The following is a 22,479-nucleotide window of genomic DNA, read 5'->3' as shown; positions in this document are numbered from 1 at the left end:
CGTGGTATGGGCCTTTGAAGGTCCGGGGGTTCTAGGGGATAGACGGTTCTGGCTAGATTGACTTTCCGCTATGGGTTATGGCCTAGGTCTGGCCATCTCGACGGCTCGAAAAAGGATCTGCTGCTCTGGGTTAACCATCTTGCTCCGTGTTTTGGGACTACGTGAATGTGCGCGGGATGCCTTTCCGATATTACGGGATGGAGAGAGTGCCTGCATACGGAAGGGAAAAAGAAAAATACTATTTAGAATATGTGGTGGAATCTGTTTGGCTTTAGGAAAGCCCTATTAGAGACGTTAAGTAGAATGTACCAATCTAGCCGGGGAGACTCAAAAAATTTTGTAGGCTTCGCTGCCAGGAGCAATATTCAAGAGAGACAAAGTTAAGAAAGGTTTGCACTTGCTTTGTACAGGGGCACATATGATTTTCGTTTATTTTTTCTTTTCTAAAAAAAAAGGAAAGAGACAGATCTCGTTCTCCAGCTTGTAAGCTAGCAGGGTAAAATTGTAGCATGCCAAGGGATCATGATGTTCTTACGTTATGTAAATCTTACAATGCAGCGCATGCTTGGATTATCACATGGGACTGGTTACGGTCTCGGCTTCGGTCCTGGCTTCGGGGTTCAAAGACCCCAAATCCACTGGAAGGGTACGTACAACCTCAGTAGGGTGGAATCAAAGCAGAAAATGAGGCGTGATGCAGAGACATGTTACCGTTATTGACAGGCAGTTGGTGCTTCGGCGCACGCAGCTCAAACATCGAGTCAGCCTGCAGCTCGGGCCGAGACATGGGTGGCGGACCGGTCAGGGTATGATGCAAGGCTGATTTCTGCAGCCGTCAACCCCTCAAGTAGGCCGAGCGGATGAACAACAGGCGCAGGCGCAGCGTGGTGACTTGCAGGTTGAAAGCCGGCGACCAGGCGGTGAAGGGGTGGGGGTTTCGCGAACAGGCATGAAGCTTGAACGGTGGAGATGGGGAAAAATCCACTTTTTGATGTCGATCCTGGAGAATCGGCTATGCCGTCATAGTCGACAGTAGCTAGCCAGCAGAGACAGGCTCTTGAAGGACGGCTCAAATCTTGTTTCAGTCGGGTTGCTGAGCTGTCGTCTTTGGCATTCTAGTCGGGCCGGAGCGGTGGCCCAGATGCGCAGAGCATTGACGGAGAATTGCGCAAGCAAAAACATGTCGCGCCCGTGAGCGGCATGTCTCTGTGAAGAAGGTGGCGGCCGTTGGGAGGAATCCAACGTTCTCCTTGCAGCACGGGGCGGCACAGGGAGAATCGATCGCGAGCGCTGTTTTTGATCGGGCTCTGAGATTTTTTCGTAAGGGTACCACGGATTGCTCAGCGGCTGCGGCAGAGGCGAGATTTTGGCGAATGTTCTTGATTGATCTGAGCGGTGAGGTCGAGACCCTGTGGCAGGCGGCGGCGTGCGGCCCATGACGTGGAGTCTTGCAGCTCCTGCTCCGGCTCGCTCCCACAAGGCCCGCAACGAACACCACCGCCGCCAAACTATGCTACCCACCCTCCATCGCATTCGTCCACGCCTCCAGGTCGCGCCCCTTTAACTCCCCGCTGGCCCCCGCGCCTGGTCTCCAAGCTGGCCCCGAAGCCCTTCCGCCGGAAACCCACCGCCCACCGTCCTTACCTCTCCCCTCTCCGCTTCCTCTTCCCGCACACACGCCTGCACGCCCGCCAGCGCCTCGAAACCTTCCGCCACGAGTACCTGCCTTCGCTTCGCCACCGAGCCCAGTCCCGCATCTGGCAGTACATCCTCCGCCGCCAGCAGAAACGACTCCGCAAGGCCCAGAACGCGCTCGGAAATTTCCGCGGCAGTCGCATCCTCGCGCTCCTGCGCGGAACGCGCACCACGCTGAACGACTCCCCCAAGGAAAATGTCCACAGCGACGGAGACGGGTCCGGCAAGATGAGCTCCCTCGGCGCCGGTCGATACTATTCCGGTGCCCCTTATGTCGAATCTGACACTGACGATGGTACTCTCTCAGGCTTACGCACGGAGCGTGAGCCCGGTGCACGCCGGAAGAAGCTCGCCGGCTATCTGAAAGCTGCCAATGAATTGCGACAGGCCTACCAGCAAAGTTATACCCGAGGATGGGGCAGCGGTGGAGGAGACAGACTCGACTGGGACCAAGGCGACGACACCCCTGGAGCCTTCCCGGATGCCGCCATAATCAGGAGTGGCGATGAGGAAATGGTCTTGTTCCCGAGCTATGCCAGAAAGCATGTAAAGCGGAAGGTTAGTCATCAATTTCTGCCTTGGGGAGTGGGCGTTGGTATTGATTGCCGCAGCCTCAAGCCGTTCCCGGCACCATTCAGGAGTCCCCGGGTTATGGACGAGATGCGAGAGACTCTGCCGGAGCTGGAGATGCCGAGTTTTGGAGGAAGGAATTCGAAAAGTACGAGGATGACAACGCCGTTGTCGACGTGGATGTACGTGGCTGGATTTACTACCCCCATCGAGGCCAGATGACCCGGAAACACAGGCTGTTCGTTGGCCTCGCCCGACAATTGGTTGGCCTTCCCGCACCGTCATCGAAAAGCAGCAGACCACCCAGCCGTGAACCGAGCCCGCACAGATCCATCGCAGAGAAGGCCCGTGAAAAGAGTGCAAGACAAGAGGAGGAGTTGGTCGAGAAGGAGGCCATTTCGATTATGAGGCGGGGAGAAATGGAGATTGCAAACGCAGAGAAGGGAGGCTACAGCGAAACTCCATCGAAGGGGTCTGACTCTGACAGCTTGTACACAACACGATCACGGGACGTATCGCCAGCAAGAGGACGTCCTGGCAGACTGGGCGAGCTTTCTGAGAATGACGCTCTTCAGAAGACTGGGATGCAGAAGAGAGAATCGTGGATCCAACCTGCCCACATGAACCCTTCTGAGCTCGAGGTAGCGAACAAGCACCTGATGAGCCGCTTGTTACCGTTCTTGTCAAACCCTCTGGCAAACACTCCCATCTCCATTTTCTTCTACAACGAGGAGATATCGCGGCAGCGCACCATCTACACCGATGCCGCCGGCCACTTCACCGTTCGAGCTGCCCTGGACTTCGTTCCGACCCACATCAGAGTCATCGTCTCGGAAACCCTCTCGACCACCGCTGAGGTCCACATCACGGAGCCGAAGGGTGTCAGCCTGATCAGTGACATTGATGACACCATCAAACACTCGGCCATTAGCTCCGGAGCCCGCGAGATATTCCGGAATGCATTCATCCGCGAACTGGGGGACTTGACGATCGAAGGAGTACGGGAGTGGTACCATGCCCTCTATGACCAGGGGGTCAGGTTCCACTACGTGTCGAACTCGCCGTGGCAACTTTACCCCGTTATCTCTCAGTATTTCAAATTGGCCGGCCTCCCGCCTGGCTCCTTCCATCTTAAGCAATATAGCGGCATGCTGCAGGGGATCTTCGAGCCGGTAGCGGAGCGGAAGAAAGCCACACTGGACCGGCTGGCACGAGACTTCCCGCAGCGGAGTTTCATTTTGGTTGGGGACAGTGGTGAGGCAGATCTGGAGGTCTACACGGACTTCGTCCTGGAGAACCCCGGGCGCGTAGTGGCCGTCTTCATCAGAGATGTGACCACTCCGGTGCAGAAAGGCTTCTTCGACCCCTCAACGGGCCCTTCTGGGTCCGGGAAGTCGTCAAAGCGCAACTCCAAGGTGCTAAGCGGCAGGCGCTCTGCCCGATCATCGAGAGCGTCAGAGGACGACGATCCCGAACTACGCGCTGCGATCGCCGCTTCACTACGAGAGTTCGAGGACTCCGGAGGTCGATATCCGGTATGGACCCCGGGACACAGCCCGACCAATAGTGAGTTTGAGCTTGCGGAGAAGCGGCCAGCGCTTCCTCCACGCAGACCCACCGAGCCGGCTGCGCCAGAGGCCCATAGGATGAACCCTCCCATGGGGAAATTGATCGATCTATCTGATGACGATGACGCCGCATCCGTCACTTCGACTAGCTCTGCTCCGCCTCCACTTTCCCGCAATATTTCTGATCCAACGTCGGAGAGATTGCTCGAGCCAATTGCGGAAGCTCCATTGCAAAGAAGCAACGCCATCAGGGGACGCACGTCGCCATCGTTTGGGGAGCGTAGGGCGCCTCCTGCGAAGCCAAGTAAACCAATGAGACTTCGTAGCCCGTCGCAAGAAAACATATCTGCCGCGTTCCGCCAAGCGTCTCCTGCCAAGCCAGTTCCTCCGCCGATTAGGAGGCCATCGACTGAAGTTAAGACGAGTCAAGCAAGAGGGCGCAGCCCGCTGGGTCGGCCAGCTCATGCTCCGGAGGCGCCCCCCGACGCGAAGGCCAGTGCACCTCCACCACCTCCGCCAAGGCGCACTGAAACGAGCCTGTCCAGCCAATCTACCTACGCGGGGGCCGCACGCAACAAACTAGCGCAGGCCTACAACAGCTTGCCTGCAGCCTCTACACTATGGAACGGCACGTCTGCGCCAAGCGAGCCAAGCGCCGGGGGGACGTCATCAGCGGCGGCTGAGAGCAAAAAAATTCCACCCCCGCCGCCTCCCCGTCGGACCGGCACATCCTTAACAGACGGCGCGAGAGACAGTCCAACAAGCCGCACGCCGACGCTCTCGGCGAACTCGCCCAGCATTGGGAATGGCGATTTCGAAAACCGGCGGCCGTACACGGCAAATGCTGCTTCGGGATCGTCTACGTCGCTCAACACCAAACCGTCGTTTGCGTCGAATGCGTCAGGTGCGACACCAACGTCTGCGCCCAACGGCGGGGCTGCGAGCACGGGCAACAAGCGTGAAGACCTCTGGCGGAAACGATTGGCGAGGGCAGAGCAGACGCTCGGGGAGAGAGGAGTCGTGCTGCGGACTTGGCGCGTTGGCGAGGATGTGATGGACGAGGCATTGAAATTGGTTTCGACGACGCTGGAGCGACAGACTAGGGAGCGCAGTGACAGCAAGGGGGACGAGCTGCGGCTTATCAGTGAGCAGCGGATCAACTCGGGACCAAGGCGATAAAGGAGTGGGTAATTTTAAGAACGAGAATCACGATTGGGCAGTGTGGAACGAGGTGTGTCGATTGTCAGCAGGGTTGGGCGCCCATCGCATCTCAGACAGGTGTACACTTGGCAGTGGGTCTCGTTGTTACAGTGCCGCCCCGTACATACACAGCTTATGGATGCTGGCAGGCAACGAAAATGGAACGGGCGCAGCCAAGATTGAGGTTGCTGCAACGGTCGTAGTCTCGAGGCAGGGGGGTGATCGTCGGGTGACTCTTCACGGGTACGGGCCGACACCGGCGATCCAGGCTCTCGCCCCCTGCTGTAACAGGGTTGTGCGTCGGCGTCGTCGCAATAAGCTCCACCGCAGGCTGGCGCGCGCGGCGCCAAGGTGGCTGCGGCTCTTGTAAGATCACGGAACTCTTGGCGGTGGTCGGGCGGACAGCGATGGTGTGGCGGACTGAGCACTGCCTCTTCAAATAGGCCAGCGATTGCCCTCTAGCGCAACCTCTCCCGCTCGCTATCCAAATTACTGCCGACTTCCTTCGCACTGCTAGTCGAATTGCATTGCGTTAGCCTGGCGCCCTGACATCAATTGGCATAGCAATATATTCGCCTATCCCCCACAACACTTCCATCCTCAGACTCCGTCTCGCTTCCACTCGTTCTCTCGTCAGTATCACGCTTATGGGACCCACCCATTCCACCATATCATATCAGCATGTCGTCGCCTAGATTCGCAGAGCCCTCTTACGGCTCGCACCCGTCCATTCCCGATACCGGTGCCGGTATCCACTTCGACCAGCACTTGGACCCCAACGGCGCATACAAGACGGATACCGACGGCACTACCACGCCAGCTTACTATGGAGCATCCACCAACGGCGCAAACACACCCCCGGTACCCGGCCAGGACTGGCCCGATAGATCCCGCCACGAACTCACTTCATCAAACTCGAGCCAAGTCGCACTCCACCTCTCCCAGCACAAGCTCAGCATCGACGACGAGAAGCTGAAGATGGGCTCGGACGAGGAGAGCATCATGTCGAACGGCAAGGTGTCGCTGAGAGAGCGTCTCTCGCACGTCACATGGGCGTGGTTCACCACGACCATGAGTACCGGAGGTGTGGCACTCGTTCTCGGAGCGGCACCTTTCAAGTTCGAAGGCATCGAGGTGATTGGAAAGATCATTTTCGTCTTCAACATCGTTCTCTTCTTCATCCTGTCCATGGCTATCGCGGCACGTTTCGCCATGTGCCCGCAGGCATTCCGCAACTCCCTTCTCGACGGCCACGAGGGCTTCTTCATGCCCTGCTTCTTCCTCACGCTTTCCACCATGATCAACAACGTCCAAATCTACCTCGTTCCCGGTGTGGAGGAGTTCCTCGAGTCGGTTATGAGAGACGTCTTCTGGGCATACGTGGCATTCACCCTCACGCTTGCCGTCGCTTTCTACTGGTTCATCTGGACGACGCCCGAGATCAACAACAAACTTCACGCCGACAAGATGGGCCCCGGCTGGATGCTCCCCATCTTCCCCATCATGCTTTCCGGTACGCTTTCGCAGACTATTGGCGCCCACCAGCCGCCTCAGGACGCCATGCCGATCATTGTGGCTGGCATCGCGTTCCAGGGACTGGGTTGGTTCGTTGCCTCGTGCTGCTCGACCATCTGGATCTACAGGCTCTTCCGCACCGGACCGCTTCTCCCCAACGTTCGCCCTGCCATGTTCATGCTGGTCGGCCCGCCGTCTTTCACTGCTCTTGCGCTCATCGGCAACGCCAACGCGCTTCCGGACAACTACGCATACTTCGAGACGCACCCGATGGCCAAGGAGATCCTCACCATCGTTGCCACATGGATTGCCATCTTCCTGTGGGCGTTGGCGCTCTGGTTCTTCTGCATCGCCGTCGTGGCGTGCCTGACGGCCATCCCGACCATGTCGTTCGCGGTGCCGTGGTGGGCGTTCGTTTTCCCCAACGTCGGCTTCACGGTTGCCACGATCAAGATCGGCACTGAGCTAGAGAGCGATGCCATCCTCTGGCTTGGAACCGTCATGATCATCATGTTGGCCGTCATGTGGCTGTTCGTGGGCGCGGCACAAATCCGGGCCATCCACTTGAAGTTGGTGCTCTTCCCCGGGAAGGATGAGGATGCGCACCAGCCTCAGGTGCACGGAGCGCACCACTAAAGGAGTCGAAGCGGGGAAGGGGAGGTGACTAGCTAAAGGGGCGGAGGTGGGGTGTGGAGCGCGGTTGGTGTTCGTCTTTCTGCTTTTCCTCTTTGGCCTTCGGCCTTTTTCCTTGATGCACATTCAGTTTTGGCCCTTCCACTACTTTCTCACGAGGCCTATTTCACGTTCGCTTCTCCATAAATGTCTTAGACGGAACCAGTCATATTTTTTTTTTATCTCTCACCTACCGAGACATAGAAGGCACAGCGCAGGCGCAGGCGTTCAGGCGAAAAAAAGGGGACACGGGAACATGATAGACAGACTTAGCATTAGGACACAGCAAAAAGGGTTATCAGAGATCTTCACTTCCATCCTTCTCAAAGCTTGCTTGATCACGTTAGATGGCATCCAGAAGCGGCAGCGCCACAAATTTGCGACCGCATCTGCAATACGGGAGGCGGCAGCTAGGCTAGAAGCAGCAAAAGGAGTGCTGACCGGCTACCCTGAATGTATTGCGATCTGCCCCTGCAGCCAAGAAGGTAGGCGCTATCTCTCGGCGCGGGATGCGTTTGGCGAAGAGCTCGCCAAGGGCCCATCTGCTTCTTGGTACGTTTCGCGGCTACGACGATCGCCACAGGGACGCGTACACTCACCATTTTCCAGACCCTTCTCCTGTCGCTCAATCAGGGAGGGGCCCTGTAGGCCGTTCTGGGCGCACGTCGGTTGCTCGTGTCTGCGCTCTCTTGTGGTCGGACGGGCACAGGTCCGAATTGCCTTTGCATCATCGTGCGTTGCCACGCCGGGGCCATGGCGAACGCAGTGGCTGGTCCAGCATCGCCACAGTGCGCGTTGTCGTCACGATGCTAACGGTCGTTGGGTGCAAAGGCGCGCGCTTCGCAACACGGCCGGCCTTACAGGTCCCGAAGCAGTAATGCAGGAGTTCTGGAACGCAAACGTTCAGGGACTGCCCGAGTCAGTAAGGCGCGAGATCTTATCGTATGTTTCAGCGGGCGGCCATCGTTGGGCCTCGCTTGGTCGGCAGCAGTCGCACCAATCGGCAGCGACACCACCGCGCGTCGCAACCGCGAGCGCAGACAACAACCCTTGAAACCCACAACACCATGCCAAGCCCCTCAGCAGCGCAACCCTCTCGCCCTCTCCTCCGCCCACACCCACTCACCCACCCCGGCCGCCTCCGCCAAGAGCCTACGGTGGAGACCCACCGGGCAGTGCACCGCTCAGGAGTCCGCCCCGCGGCCAGCGCGCAAACAGTCCTTATCTCCAATGTCTGGGGTTGGCTGGACCGTGTTGGCAACAAACCGCCGTCCCGCGCAGCCACCTGCCTGCCAGATTAGCCTTTTCATGCGAGCAAAGACGCCCGGGGCGCGTCATCACCATGGTCGGCTTGGCGTCTGCGAGGGGGCCATCGACAATCGCAGCTTCCTTGCCTTTTTCTGAAGCTATTGCGCAACTTCCTGCGCCAATGATTGATCGCAATATCCCACGCATCGATCCCGCCCGTCGCCGGCGCCGCTGGCTCGGGTCCCTGCTTTGCCTCCTCTTCCCGCCGCCGCCGGGCCCCTTTTTCCACCATGCCCGCCAAGGCCGACGGTCGAAGCGCCCCGCCGCCGCTACTATAGCCCACCATGGACGAAGAACCCAACCACCTGCTCTCTTCCATCGTCGATCCCTCACTCTGCGACGCCTGCCCGTACATACGTCGACGGACACCTCACTGCCGGACCCACTTCTTCTGCGCGATTGCCTCACATGCCGTTGCGCTTTTTTCTTTCTTCTCCTCCACCACCTATTTTTTTTATTTTCCTTCCCTTTCAGGCCGCGTCACTAACCCACAGACATGCTTGCCCGCCCGGGCCTTTGGGATTCCTTCATTGCCCGCCCGCCCAGCCTGTAGCGCATCATACTTATAACACGGCCTTCCAAGACGCCTCTGCTGCTTGGCGATTTTCGTCGGCACTGCCGCACACCTTGGCAGAGACCCAGAGAAAATACTTTTTCGGTCGTTTGAGAGCACTGAGACGCGGACTCCTAGCTGACCAATTCACCAACGGAGCCACGGAGAGCAAATTAGCGCAGAGATCTGCGCAGAAGGTGAGGTAGGCTGTGCTTCTTCGCTGACGGGACGGGCGGAAGTGGCTGAGTTGTCAAGGATCTCGTCGTCTTTACTGGCTGTATGCTGCTGGCCTTGACGACTGCTTGCGCTCTCCTCCATCTTTTTTTTTTCCTCCTACGCGCGTCCTGGTTCCTATTCTTTTTCGTCTGTGGTCGTCGACGTCGTCGTCAACGAACGCATGTGAAGGACCCACTCGAAGTGATGAGGTCGGGCACAGGGCGAGGCCCAACCGGTCAAATCAGATGTCGCATGCATGGATGGAGATGGGCCCCGGGAGGTTCTTGCTCACGATGCCTGGACCTGCGCGCGTAACGGCGTCCGCTGCAAGGCAGCCATGCCATCGGCAGGCCCGACATTCCGCGCATTGAGGCTTTTTTCTTCTTTTGATTCCCATGTTGATGAAAGCGGATAGACGAGGGTGGATGAGATACGTCCATTCAGGCAGCTGATACCGATGCAGATTGCCGCCGCCAGGGGGCCCGCTGCGATTGTGTGAACAAGATACATTGCCCAGCCTTCGCCCAGCCGACTATTCCTTCCCGCTCCACCCTCAAACGATCGCGGTTTAGATGCGGCGGCAACGAAAAAAAAAGCCTTCCGGGGGGGCTTCTAACCGCGCGGGATGGCGGGCGGTTGAGGCGTCGTTCCAGGGGGCATCGCGATGACGGCTGGACCTGCGAAACGCATTGCCTTGGGATCTTGCCAAGATGGTGCTTGTCGCACCTTCGCGTCGAGAGTGTTGGACGCTTGCGGCTTCACGTCCGTCTTGGAAGGTGGATATCGACGACCGGGGGTTTACGGGATCTTTTTGTTTTGCTGAGATGTGTGGGTGTTTGTGTGTGAGGTGTGTATGCGCCTGCGAGTCGTTCAGGTTTGGGCGACGGAGCACCCACCGGGACCTTGATACCATATCCAGGCCCGAAGGTGGGTACTACGCTTGCTCCCCGGCAATGAGGTCTTCGTCGAGCATGCGCTCGACTTCTTTCCTCTCTTTTCCCTTTCTTTTCGTCTCTCTGGGCGCGTCTCTTGTTTTCGCTGGCACCAAGGCATCGTCTTGGTGACTCTTGGCGACAGTTGCATCTCCAAATTTTCTGTTTATTGCAATCGCTGCTTGAATCTCAAGTGGAACTCTCTCCGTCATGTCTTGCAGTCTCCAACTTTTTTTTTCTTTCTCCGGGAGCACCCGACTGCTCCGGTAGCGGTTTTGCTGCTGCCTACTCTCCTCCCATTCTCCATTAGGAGTCGAAAATTGCACCACACCTTATCGCAACAAGGTGTTGATGCAGCAACCACCGAGTCGGGCGCCAACAGCGCAGGGCGGGTTCGGAGTTGCCGTTGGGCATTCTGTTGGGTTGGGTTCATCGCATGGAGCTGGTTTATTTCTCTCATGCAGAGGGAGGCACAAAAGGTGGGTACACACAGGCTCCGGTGAGTGCTCCGACGCTCCTTTGGGAAGGGCAATCAGAGGAGTTTCATGCCGTGCAAATTGCGGGTATGCCAGCGCAATCTGAAGGGCATCTTGGGTATACTTGTTGCAACAACATGCTTGGCAGGTGGGTTGTGTCTTTCGCGATCCTCGATTCCGTTTCACTCTCAGGATCGAGTAGACGGGCAGCTTGGCACGAGGATCGGATCTCGTCCTTGGCGCTGCGTTGTTGGCATGGCATGCGAAAGAAGTCGTGTTGCGTGATCTTTTGTTTCTCTCTTTCTCCTCCACTCTCCTCTGTCTCTCTCTCACACATCTATTTTTGTCGCCTTGGGAGCGAGAGCCTCATGAGGCTCTAGGCTGTTTGATCAGCGCGAGCGATTCAGACCGTACATGCCGAGAGATGGCGCCAAGGGACCATCACTTTTTCCTTCTTTTCCTCTCTCGTGATGCTCAATCAGCATGGAACCGGAGAATGAAACATGGATCGGGAAAAGCAGGAGAAGAACAATCGAGAAGGGTGACACGGCTGCATAGTCGTCATCAAACAGAAAAAGTGCCCTGATCACGGGCGACACCTGTTCGGCGCCGGTGACAGGTCGCCGACGGGAAGGCTATGCTGATCACATTTTTTTTTCTCTCGATTTTTTTTCTCGTTCCATGGTTTTCGTCTGCGTTACGTGCGCGACATCGGCCCATCTCGTGTCAGTCTCGACCCAGAGATCAACTGATTTTCCTGCACCTCTCGGCTCGGCTCGGGCAGCCGTTTTCGGAGGGAGGCGAAAATCAAGCAAGATGAACAAAATGACGGTCGGCGCACGCCATTTTTCTTCGCCGTTAACTCACCGGAGAATGTGCTCGACACGGATTGAGCAGGCTTTCGTTGGGCTCATTGATAAGTGGGACTAGATTACGGTCGTCGTATGTTTTGTGGGTATGGGAGATTGTAGGAAGTGTCGAGGAAAGTTGCATCGGTGCGCTGGCCGACGGGCATCGAAAGGCGGATCCCATGGCGGTGTGCCACGCACGTGTAGCAGATCTCAGAAGAGTCATCTCGAGTGAGCAACACAACGTTCTCATAGCCACTTTCTAGCCTAGAAGAAAATGATAAGAGAAAGTATGCATGTGAGTCATTTGGCACAGAAACTTTGCTAGCTTGCTGAAATAGTGTATTGATGGACTCTCACAAACTTTGTTTCCTACTTGAACGGCGTGCTATTCAGAGTTCGTATTGGAGCGCTCATCACCCTCTTCTTCACCAGTGCGATAGTTTTGTCAAGAGGACAGTTAGCACGAAGATAGGACGTGACTCGTCCTTCATCTCTGGATACGATAGTGTCTTTGAAGCAAGAATAAAAATTCAGTTGTGAATAGTTCACCTCTTATTTTCTGACGACGGGCACAGTAGACCGAATCCCTTGCATAGATGTAGAGGACGTCTCCGGATTTAGCACGACGGCAGCCTTGATGTTGAGGTTGGTGGTAGAGCGTAACGGGTTTGTCTTCTTTGGGAAGACTATCGTGTATTACTGGTATTAGCTCTGGTGGGGGGTCCCCCGCAGCACTCGAATGACGCGCCTGACGTGAACCACAATCCACCGGCCCCGCGACATTCTGTGCGCCCAAGCTTCAATTCAGCCGCGCCATCATGTTTATGATCATGCCCAAGCAAGGCGACGGGCAAGAGGCCCCCTCGCCACGGCCTGGAGAACATCGGTCGCGCGTCAAAGTGGCGTGCGACCGGTGCAGGATGAAGAAGATCAAGGCTCGTCGAACCTGCCGCTCTCCGCACCCCGCCGCACCCGTGCTAACTTGCGCCACAGTGCGACGGATCACTGCCGTGCCTGCGGTGCATGCAGGAGGGCATTCTGTGCGCCGCGACCAAGAAGCCGACGACGGACCCCAGCGTCGCGACGCGCGAGTACATCCAGCACCTCGAGTCGCAACAAGCTCGCCTCGTGAGCGCCCTGCGCCTGCTGGCCCGGCCCCCGCATGACCTGGACGATGCACAACGGGAGGACATCGTGAACATATTGAAGAACTCCGGTGTTAAGGAGAGCGCAGCGCGCATGCTGGCCTTTAGAGATGCAGGAGACGATAACCAGGACGACATTCGAGGGCTCAAGCGCAGAAGGACCGAGCGCGACGACATAGACGCTGGCATCGAGGCAGATCCCCCGGAGCATCTCCCAGTAATGAGCTCTTCGATTGTCAATCAAGACAGTAATCCGGTGTTTACGCCTTCCCAAGCCGAAGACTCGAAACCACTATTTCAACAAGACCAAGAGCTCTCAGACTTGTTGGTGGCATTCGATGACCCAGACACATTGTTGAAGTCACTTCTAGAACAGGCAGAGTCGGACATGGCACAGCAAGGAGATGTAAATTGTGACGGGACGTCTGCGCAAGCCTGGAGCCCGTCTGCCATTTTCAATTTTGACACGCCATGACGCCTAGAGCAAAACATGTATGAATATGGCATGCTTAAACTAGTCACAGATATTACAACGTAGTGCAAGTGATTCCACAAGCCTACATTCTCACTGATGACCAATTAGGGAAAAGACAAGGTACGAGAAGACGGTTCTCGGGATTAAGTTAAAGTTACTTACTCCGAGCGATTTGTAGGCTATACACTATTTAAAACGCCTTTCTAGTATTTCCTTCTCAAATGAAGAGATGAGCAGGTAAGGGGTGTTTGGGAGTTCTCGTAAGATTCGTCTGTGTTGGGTAGTCGTTTTACGTGATCTTCCTTCCTAACGGCTTTCCACAATTGGCCTAGTCGGGTGCGTCGGGAACGAGGACCCATCTATGTAATGAAGCGGTCCGTGCAGCAACACTACTTCATTGCTTAGATACCTTGCTCCTAATTCTCTTTCTTAAGCATCACCTTTCCGATCTCCCATGGATTACGCCAACGAAGTACGGCCCCGAACACTTTCCCACCAAGAGGATGACAGCGAACCGACGTCGGCCAACAGCTCCTCAACACTACGGGGAGCAGATGGCCTAGAGGGCTTGGACGAACTCGAAGCGCCAGAACCAGTGAACAGTAACGAAGACGGTCCCTCACTCGAAGGAAACCGTAGCAATTCGCACCATGGCGTTTCTCGACTCGATGAGCTGGCTGCTCCACTGCCCATAAACACCAACGAGGGCCCCGATCTAGAGGATGCTAGAAATGCGTCACAAACTGAACCCAACGTTCCGCCAGAGAAAACGAGTGCCGGCGCCGTTTATTGGACTTGGTCCAACACCTACACCCTCTCATACCTGGTCTTTTTCTCAATACTTGGAACTTTGGCACGCCTTGGCCTACAGGCCATCACAATCTATCCCGGCGCACCTATAGCTCTCGGAGAGATCTGGGCGAACGTTTGTGGGACTTTTGTCATGGGCTTCCTGAGCGAGGACCGCTCTCTGTTCCGGCGCGACCTGGTTGCAGCTACGCAGAGGACTGAAAAGCATCCAACCTTCGAACAAGCCGCTGCGCTCAAGAAGGAGCACTTGGCCATCAAGAAGGGCATACCCTTGTACGTGGGTCTGTCAGTTGGCTTCTGCGGCTGCTTCACGACCTTCTCGTCCTTCATGCGTGACGCCTTCCTCGCCCTCTCCGACGACCTCAATACCGCGGTAACCTCGAGCAAGGTGACAACGTCCGCAGCTCGCCCCCGGAATGACGGCTACAGCGTCGAGTCCGTCCTCGCCGTCCTGATTCTCGAAATAGCCGCCAGCCTCGCCGCTCTCGACTTGGGCGCACACGTAGCCATCCTCGTCGAGCCAGTATTCGAGCGCATCCCCCGTCTGGAGAACGCCAACCTCCGTGCCATCCTGGATCCGGCCACCGCCATCCTAGCATGGCCGATGTGGCTCGGCGCAGTCATCATGGCCATCTGGCCACCTCATGACAGATGGCGCGGCCAGGCTGTGTTCGCTCTGGTCTTCGCGCCCGTCGGGTGTCTGTTGCGCTTCTACCTGTCGCTGTGGCTGAACGGTCGGCTGCCGCGGTTCCCGCTGGGCACGTTCGCTGCTAATGTTTTCGGGACTATGGTTCTGGGCATGTCGTTCGATTTGCAACGGGCTGCAGTGGGCGGCGGCGTCGTGGGATGTCAGGTTTTGCAGGGTGTGGAGGATGGATTCTGTGGATGCTTGACGACCGTCAGCACGTGGATTCTGGAGTTGAAGTCGCTACGAAGGCGTCACGCGTATGCGTATGGAGCGGTCAGCCTTGCAGTAGGGCTTGGGAGTCTCGTAATCATCATGGGCAGTCTTCGGTGGACCGTTGGTTTCTCAGTACCCGAATGTAAGGTCTGAAAAAGTAGGTACACCCAACTTCTAGAGTTTTGTTCCGGACGAGTGATAGAAAGTAGTTGAATGGAGTATCTACAATCACGCATACCGTTCGTAGTCCGGTAGCTCTGCTTCACCCTCAATGACATGCACACTACTTGCCAAGTTTTCCCCAGCTACTCTTGGCTCCCTAACAACTTGGAGAGGCACCTCAACCTCCAAAGGCTTATGACGAAGCCCTTTCATCCGGACGTGTAACACAAGCGAGTACCTCCTCGAAGCCAGCTCAGTAGCGAAAGTCGGCAGTAAGCGCTTCGATCCACTCACAGGCACGGAAAATGTCGTTGTCCAGGGCAGATTGGCGTTATCAGAACGAATGGTGCCATTCGATGCCAGATGATCCTGCCGCCATACCAGGGAGTTCAGGATGCGAGTCTCGGTTTCCAGGTCCTCGACGCGAACGTCTCCGTAGAGAAGCTTGGAAGCCTCTTCGATTGTCTGCATTCGTTTTGTTTTCCGCGTCGAACAGAAAGTAATTTTCCGGATGGTGGTATCGATTTCGCAGGCCCACTCGTACGGTAAACCCAATTCCTTTTCCACTATTCCAGGTGAGAAGCATAGCCTGATGATCGCTGCCGTAGTGGCTTTTGGCGCTTTAGTGCTGACAGACAATGCAACCGGTTCCATGGTAGAGAGATGCAGTTCTCCTCCTCCTCCCTTTTTCGTCTTCAAACATGCACTTGCAACCGGCCGAAAGTCTCCTGGATAGTCGCTGAGATCTAGAGGTGGCAATGCTTCCCTGGAGGGTCGCATCTCGATTTCTCTTTCGGCGTAGAATTCGTTGATTCTAGTTGGATTGGTGGACATTGTGATAAGACAGGCTTGCATCGTGTACTTTATAAGAGGTTGCATGAACGTCTTGTTGGGAGTCCGGCCGCTGAATGGTCTTCCGAGCCTCGCTGACGGTGGAAGAGACATGTAACTTGGATGGGCGTCATCGTGCGGCGAAATCAAAGTATGTGGTATCGTAAAGCAGAATGGGTATCGATGAATTGCCCAACCGGGCTGTCCGCAGACGTTGGTCGCTCCTTGATCCGAATCTCTAGTAATGGTCTCTTTCAAGAACTGGAAATGTCAGCGCCTCGACTAAAAAATGGTCACCTCCTTACTTACACAATCCTCCAATGTGTCAAAAGGCTTCTCGCCAGGCTCCAGCCCGTAATGCGGTGAACCAATCCACAATCTCATGACGCCGCAAAATGACAATTTTAGTTTGACCGTTAGGCCTGTTGGCACTGACACATCAACCCAGCCCTTGATGAAATCTCCATCTGTTCGTACTATTCGAGCTTGTTTGGACGGGACCGAAGCGTAGTGCTCTTCTGGTGATATTGTGATCCTTATCGATGGCTTTCGGCAACGGGCGCCCGTATAGGACGGAACATGAGACAGAATGTTGGCACGCATTGCCACTTGTGATAGCTATCCTCGACTGATATGCGAGTGGCGAAGAAGCTTTTTATTCTAGCCACGTTCGCTGTCAGCTGCTAGTCGACTCCTCCGGGCCAGCATCGGAAGACTCGGGAGCGCCATTCCTGAAGCTCATGCGGGGCACCACAACATGTTTTTTGCGTTCCAAGGACGGGCCGCTCCCTCTGACGCCTCTTTTCTTGATTCAACCACCGGCTGCAATGGCTTGGCAAGAGACGGCAAAAGCAAAACGCGAATCGTTGCTGCAAGCCATCCCCGCCCAATGGCGCTTGACATCATCGCAGATCCCGCCCTGCAATCGACTACCCGACGTTACCGGCTTCATCCGTCAGCACCTTGACCCGGCCGAGCTGGTTATTACAGACTCGTCTGCAGACATCCTTCTCCAAAGGATTCGGGCCGGTGACTGGTCGGCTACCGAGGTCACCCGGGCTTTTTGTCATCGCGCATCACTCGCGCATCAATTGGTTCGTTACCTAGTCCCATGCCCATTGCCCTGCTAATGCTCCGTATTCCAGACAAGCTGTCTCTCCGAAATATTTTTTGAAGCTGCCTTGAAGAGGGCGGGAGAGATCGACGACCACTACCAACGCACCGGACAAACGATTGGGCCTCTTCATGGACTACCCGTCAGCTTCAAGGACCGCATTGACATCGCAGGACTTGACAGCGCTTGCGGCTACATCAGCTGGATCGGATGCAAAAAGACGGCGGAAGATGAAGGCACTCTCGTCCGCAAGCTGCGCGCTGCCGGGGCCGTATTCTTCGTCAAGACGAGCGTTCCGATGAGCATGCTGATGGGCGAGACGAGCAACAACATCACGGGCTCAACCTGCAATCCTTACAACAGAATGCTATCGGCTGGAGGTGCTTCCGGGGGCGAGGGTGCATTGCTTGCCCTCAGAGGCAGCCCGCTCGGATGGGGCTCTGACATCGCGGGTTCGGTTCGGATACCGTGCGCCTTCAACAACCTCTACGGACTGCGTCCCTCGTGTGGTAGGATGCCGCCTAGCGGAATGACAACGAGCCTTCCCGGATTGCCTGTAGCTCAGAGCGTCATCGGTCCAATGGCTACCACGCTGGATGTTCTGACCTCGGTGACCAAGTGGATCATCAATGAAAACTGCTGTCAGGACGACTTCGACGTGATGGATATGCCGTGGAACGAGGAAAGGTTCCAGAGTACGCGGATGAGGATGTGTCGGCCGGGCGAGACGGATGGCAAGTTGGTATTTGCTGTCATGATGAGTGATGGAGAAGTCGTACCGCACCCTCCGGTGTTACGAGCATTGCGAATGGTCGTTCAAGCGCTGCAGCAGAGGGGATATGAGGTGACACACCCCGAAAATCCGCAGAAAACTCACTGACATAATCAGGTCATTGAATGGCAACCTCCAGCACACGGTCCCGCAGCCGTGAACCTGTTCCAAATATTTGGCTCTACCGCAGGCGAGGAGGTCCGAAAGGCTCTCAAATCGAGCGGAGAACCTCCAGTCCATCAACTGCGCGAGTGGTACGAACAACAGCAGAGCGAGCCGTCGTCCAGTCCCGAGTTCTGGAGACTTTGCGCACTCCGGGACGAGTACCGCGCACAGTACCATGCTTACTGGCAATCCACACGTGGCAATACAGTATCGAAGAAAGTTGTGGACGGCGTGATACTTCCCATCGCTCCCAGCGCAGCAGTTCAAGAAGGCTTTTTCCATCACTTTGGTAGGTCGCTCGCCTCCTATTCAAGTAACAGCACGCTGATACTGTAAACAGCGTACACGGCGATTGCCAGCTTCCTCGACTACACTGCCGGCTGTGTACCCGTAACTTTTGCAGACAGAGCCCTGGATCCCGAGGAAACCAGGTACAAGCCGGTGAACCAACAAGATCGCCAGCATTGGCGCACATGTAAGTCCCCTTGCTGAACAATGCAAAGACGATTGTCTGCTGATGCCAGGATGCAGATCAAAAGGAGCTCTTCGACGGTGCGCCTGTAGGAGTGCAGGTCATGGGCCGCAGGCTGCAGGAGGAGAAGGTTCTGGCAATGATGGCTGCCGTCTCGGATGCGCTGGCGCAGTATGATCCGGACGCGCAAAGATGAAGATGAGAAGTATCCAGGCCTTGTTTCGTCGGGTAGCGTCCACATTCGGCTTGGTCGGAGACTTCGGGACCATATTTCGTCACACTATTTCCTCATCTGGCTTAGTCGGAGTCCTCGGAGACGCTAGGCAGAGGGATTCCGTCTGTGTGAAGGCTACTCATTCTATCGTAGGTAGCTACGCCTAAGCAAAGCGTGTGTTTAAGTTCCGACTCTATCTACGCCTATATTGGCTTTCAAGACTAAGTTGCAGCGACTGGATGTCACGTCACTGTTTGTGGACTTCAGCCCTCCTCTTCGAAGAATGCTTGGATTTGTTGTTGAAGAAGAATACATCTTCAGAGATTCAGAGACAACATCACAGGGAAAGGTTGTCATTGGCGATATAAATTCCCAGGAATCCGAGATTGACATATTGCTTATTCGCGGATTTGGCGTCATCTCTCCACTAGACATTGACCATGTATCGTCGGTCGGCATGACTTAACAGCTAGAACAGCTTTGAGTAAGAAGATGGAGGTTAATGTAATGGAAACTCTCTAAAATGCTGTGGATCCGTATCTGGGTGACGGCTTCGATCTCCAGTGTCGTCTACTCGCCTTCGATCCCGATAGATAAGTCAACCATAGAGATATTTAAGCAGTTCTTATGGAGGCTTGAATATGAGGATATTTTGTACCTTGACTTGTTCTCATTCATGAGCAATCTTCAGGCTGGATATCGAATTAGCTGGAATAGACTGAGAAATTAAGGCAAGGATTGCAGTCTTTTTTTTTTTTTGTACGGAACAAGGGTATTTTCACAACAAACATTTTCTTCCAGGTCAATACGACCCTATTCGTCAAAATACGATCAATCACTGTAGTAAATCGCTAACACGATGACATTTCCTCCCTCATAAATATTTTCTCTCAATCCGTTATCATTTTTACACCTTCTTCTCATCATCGGACTCAGCAACCTTGGTGGCGCTCGTAGCCGCGCTCTCATCCTCGTAAGTCATGAACTCGTCGTTATCGATATGCTTATACTTGAACCAGAAGATGATTGTCTGGACGAACAGGGCGATGGCGGGACCGGCCCAGACCCAGATGAGATAAGGCTGTCGGGGTCAAGTCAGTCAATGTTCATCTTGAACAGAGGATGGAATCTGGAAGAGGGGAACTCACATCCGTAATAACCGGCGTCAAAATCTCGCCCAGAGCTGACGTCAGGGCCGTCATGAAGAGGAAGATGGCCATGACGAGCGACTTCATGCCCTGAGGGCTGCGCGAGTAGGCGATCTCATAGGCCGTGACATTGCAGAAGCACTCGGACAGGGCGCCGAGGGCGACGTTGGGGATCTGCAGCCAGATGCTGAGCGGGCTGACGCGGCCGTCCTCAGCGCACGTCGTGGCGTGGTAGCCGCACGGGTTCGTCTCGTACACGCGCCACTGCACGATGGCGCCGATGGCGCCCGAGATGGCGGCCAGCATGAAGCCGAAGGTGATGCGCGAGATGCGACCGAAGCGGATGTTGTATTTGCGCAGCCCCGGGTAGATGACGTGGCTGAGCAGCGGCACCGTGACGATGATGACGATGGGATTGAAGTGGCCGAGGAGGTCGTTGGGTGCGCCGTTGGTCGTCATGGTGGAGCCTGTTGGGGAGGGGTGAGTATGCTGTACGTGCTAAGGGGTCTTGGGGTCCCTTGCTGACCTTGGTTCGACAGGACGCTTCCAATACCACCGTCGTTGAGGTTGTAGATGGGGAAATACAGGAAGATCATGCACGCATCGACGGTACGGACGACGTCGTCGACGAATTTGTCATTCCAGTCGATTGGCTTGCCAGCGAAAGTGGTTATGCCTTTCGCGGCTAACACTGAAGGCTTGGCCGCATCCCAGAATCCCTTCCGCCAGAATTTGCCGCCGTTTTCCTTGACAGCGATGGCCCAGACCTTGGATGCGTGGGTGAGTTCCGAACCACTCGGTTTAACCTTGATCAGCTTTTTGTACAGGTAGGCAAGGAGCACGGGAAGAAGCATGAAGACGATGGTAGGCAGGAGGAAGGCCAGCCAGAAACCGATGCGCTTCTCAGCATAAGTTGTGGCGATGGCAAAGAAGGCGCCAACGTTGATAAGGGCTATAGCTGTCAGTGTACGACCTTGAATCGCAGGAAACGCGCAGCAACTCACCGTAGAAAATGAGCATCAGGCGTTGGACGGTTGATTCAGGATCGACGATGACCTTCTCCCCTGACTCCAAAACGCGAGTGAAAGGTTTCTGGTACTCATATTGGTCCAGAAGGACAGGGGCGACATTGGGCTTGAAGAGACCTTGGACACGTCAGAACAAGCTTCAGAGAGGATTTTCGAAGCAACCAACCTGCACCAATGGCCAGGACAAGCAAACTGATGATGAAAGGGACCAAGCCTTTGCCAGCCTGCAAGACGCTGGGAAGGCCGGAGAAGATCATGATGACATGGGCAACGAAGCAGACCAGAACACCGATGACGATGGTCTTGAAGCGGCCCCATTTTGTGTCGGCAATCCATGCACCGAAGATGGGAACAACGTAGGACATGAAAGCGAAAAGCAGGACGAAGGCGTTGGCAAACTGAATGCCCTTGCCAAGTGCACCTGCAGTGCCCTGGGTGCCGGCAGCGGGCGCACCGGCGCCATTTCCTACAAAAATGCATCAATTTGATGAACATTAGATTAATACGCATTGAACCTTACCGCCCTTGGGCAGCGGGTACTGCATGAAGTTGGAGAAGACCGTCTTGGCTCCGTAGTAGGAAGCGCGTTCAGAGAATTCAACCAGGCAGAGAAGCCAGATGACCATGGGGACCTTGTCAGACACTCTCCTGAGGGTCCTGAACTCCTCCTCAGTCGGGACCGGGTGGAGGTCATCGTTTTCGGTGGAGGCGCGCCGGATCTCAACGTTCAGTTGCTTTTCGTCGACGGACGTTCCGCGCTTGCTGGCCCCATCGCCTATGGCGAAGGAGTTGCGGCCATTGTCATTGACGGCCTGCTCGGGGACCCGCGTCGAAAGGACGTCGGTCGTAATGTGCTCAGCCGTTCCAGCTGTGGAGCGATCAGCTGAATGTTTGAAGGCTAGTTGTTTCAATACAACATACACATCTTGGTCAGAAGTGGGCGGAAATGGGGGCTCGGCAGGCGGATGGGCGATCGTCAACAACACGTCGCTGGCGAGCGTGAGCCAGGCAATGCCGGCCAGGGCTCTTATACAACAGCAGCACTGGAACCGAGACATTGGGAACATTTCCTCGGCAAGTGCCTGACTTGGAATTGCTCGTTGCGCAGGCCCATGGCTAGCCTGCGGCGTCGGTTAAAGCGCCGTTTCGAGCACGCCACTCTTGGGCGTTATCTTGCAACGGCCTTGATTCAGTAGCTGGATGTAACGCTGTGTCGGAGAACTGCGACATGGAGCTGGCTAGAATGACAACGGCCGTGGCCATCTGGGTTCCTACTCTTGCCACTCAGAGCCGCATCGAAGGATCAAGCTTGGCTGGGCACGGCAGCGACGGACGTGGTTGGCAGAGGGTTGGCAGAGGCTTGAGGAGTGCTTGTAGCCGTGGATAAGCTTGCCACCGTTCGCTGGGCGTCTTGTGGGCCGCCGCGTACGGGGAAGGTGCCACCTGCACCGCTGATTGCGCGATAAGGCCCGCCCGAGTCGTGCGCGTACCACTGCGGAGAAATACCCAGACCCGGGATTGGGCTGGGCGGCCGAGTGAGAATGAAGAAAGGTCCTGCAGGCTGGGCATCCCGCCCTCCTCCGTGGGTTCGTGTAGCGCGTCGCCTCTGCTTCTGAAGTCGTAATGCGTCTATTGGTCGTTGCGTCTGCCCGTTCGGCGCTTTCCGGATTTGGTGCGAGTAGCTGA

The 22,479-nt window shown here is 55.8% G+C and overlaps 6 protein-coding genes across 6 annotated transcripts; 5 read left to right on the top strand and 1 right to left on the bottom strand.

Annotated features, from left to right (window-relative positions):
- Positions 1-1,510: 1,510 nt before the first annotated feature.
- Positions 1,511-5,012, top strand: LTHEOB_7240 (Actin patch protein; the record flags this gene model as incomplete). The annotated part of the gene is made up of 4 exons (XM_035516585.1): positions 1,511-1,549; positions 1,597-2,253; positions 2,307-4,137; positions 4,573-5,012. 4 exons carry the CDS (start codon positions 1,511-1,513, stop codon positions 5,010-5,012), a joined length of 2,967 nt encoding a protein of 988 aa, XP_035371687.1.
- Positions 5,013-5,714: 702 nt separating this feature from the next.
- On the top strand, positions 5,715-7,184 carry LTHEOB_7239 (C4-dicarboxylate transporter malic acid transport; the record flags this gene model as incomplete). The annotated part of the gene is made up of 1 exon (XM_035516583.1): positions 5,715-7,184. One exon carries the CDS (start codon positions 5,715-5,717, stop codon positions 7,182-7,184), a length of 1,470 nt encoding a protein of 489 aa, XP_035371686.1.
- Positions 7,185-12,579: 5,395 nt separating this feature from the next.
- LTHEOB_7238 (uncharacterized protein) lies at positions 12,580-13,176 on the top strand (the record flags this gene model as incomplete). The annotated part of the gene is made up of 1 exon (XM_035516582.1): positions 12,580-13,176. The coding sequence occupies one exon, from the start codon at positions 12,580-12,582 to the stop codon at positions 13,174-13,176; it is 597 nt and encodes a 198-aa protein (XP_035371685.1).
- A 454-nt stretch (positions 13,177-13,630) lies between these two features.
- LTHEOB_7237 (Chromosome condensation protein) lies at positions 13,631-15,040 on the top strand (the record flags this gene model as incomplete). The annotated part of the gene is made up of 1 exon (XM_035516581.1): positions 13,631-15,040. The coding sequence occupies one exon, from the start codon at positions 13,631-13,633 to the stop codon at positions 15,038-15,040; it is 1,410 nt and encodes a 469-aa protein (XP_035371684.1).
- Positions 15,041-16,707: 1,667 nt separating this feature from the next.
- Positions 16,708-18,599, top strand: LTHEOB_7236 (putative general amidase GmdA; the record flags this gene model as incomplete). The annotated part of the gene is made up of 6 exons (XM_035516580.1): positions 16,708-16,974; positions 17,026-17,503; positions 17,555-17,736; positions 17,884-18,220; positions 18,272-18,406; positions 18,463-18,599. The coding sequence occupies 6 exons, from the start codon at positions 16,708-16,710 to the stop codon at positions 18,597-18,599; spliced, it is 1,536 nt and encodes a 511-aa protein (XP_035371683.1).
- A 925-nt stretch (positions 18,600-19,524) lies between these two features.
- LTHEOB_7235 (Oligopeptide transporter) lies at positions 19,525-21,718 on the bottom strand (the record flags this gene model as incomplete). The annotated part of the gene is made up of 7 exons (XM_035516579.1): positions 19,525-19,698; positions 19,766-20,232; positions 20,292-20,717; positions 20,770-20,910; positions 20,960-21,259; positions 21,314-21,661; positions 21,715-21,718. 7 exons carry the CDS (start codon positions 21,716-21,718, stop codon positions 19,525-19,527), a joined length of 1,860 nt encoding a protein of 619 aa, XP_035371682.1.
- Between the last annotated feature and the right edge of the window lie 761 nt (positions 21,719-22,479).

The sequence above is a fragment of the Lasiodiplodia theobromae genome (assembly GCF_012971845.1).
Source record: "Lasiodiplodia theobromae strain AM2As chromosome Unknown scaffold_21, whole genome shotgun sequence".
Classification (NCBI taxonomy): domain Eukaryota; kingdom Fungi; phylum Ascomycota; class Dothideomycetes; order Botryosphaeriales; family Botryosphaeriaceae; genus Lasiodiplodia; species Lasiodiplodia theobromae.
This window is presented reverse-complemented; position numbering and strand designations above follow the sequence as displayed.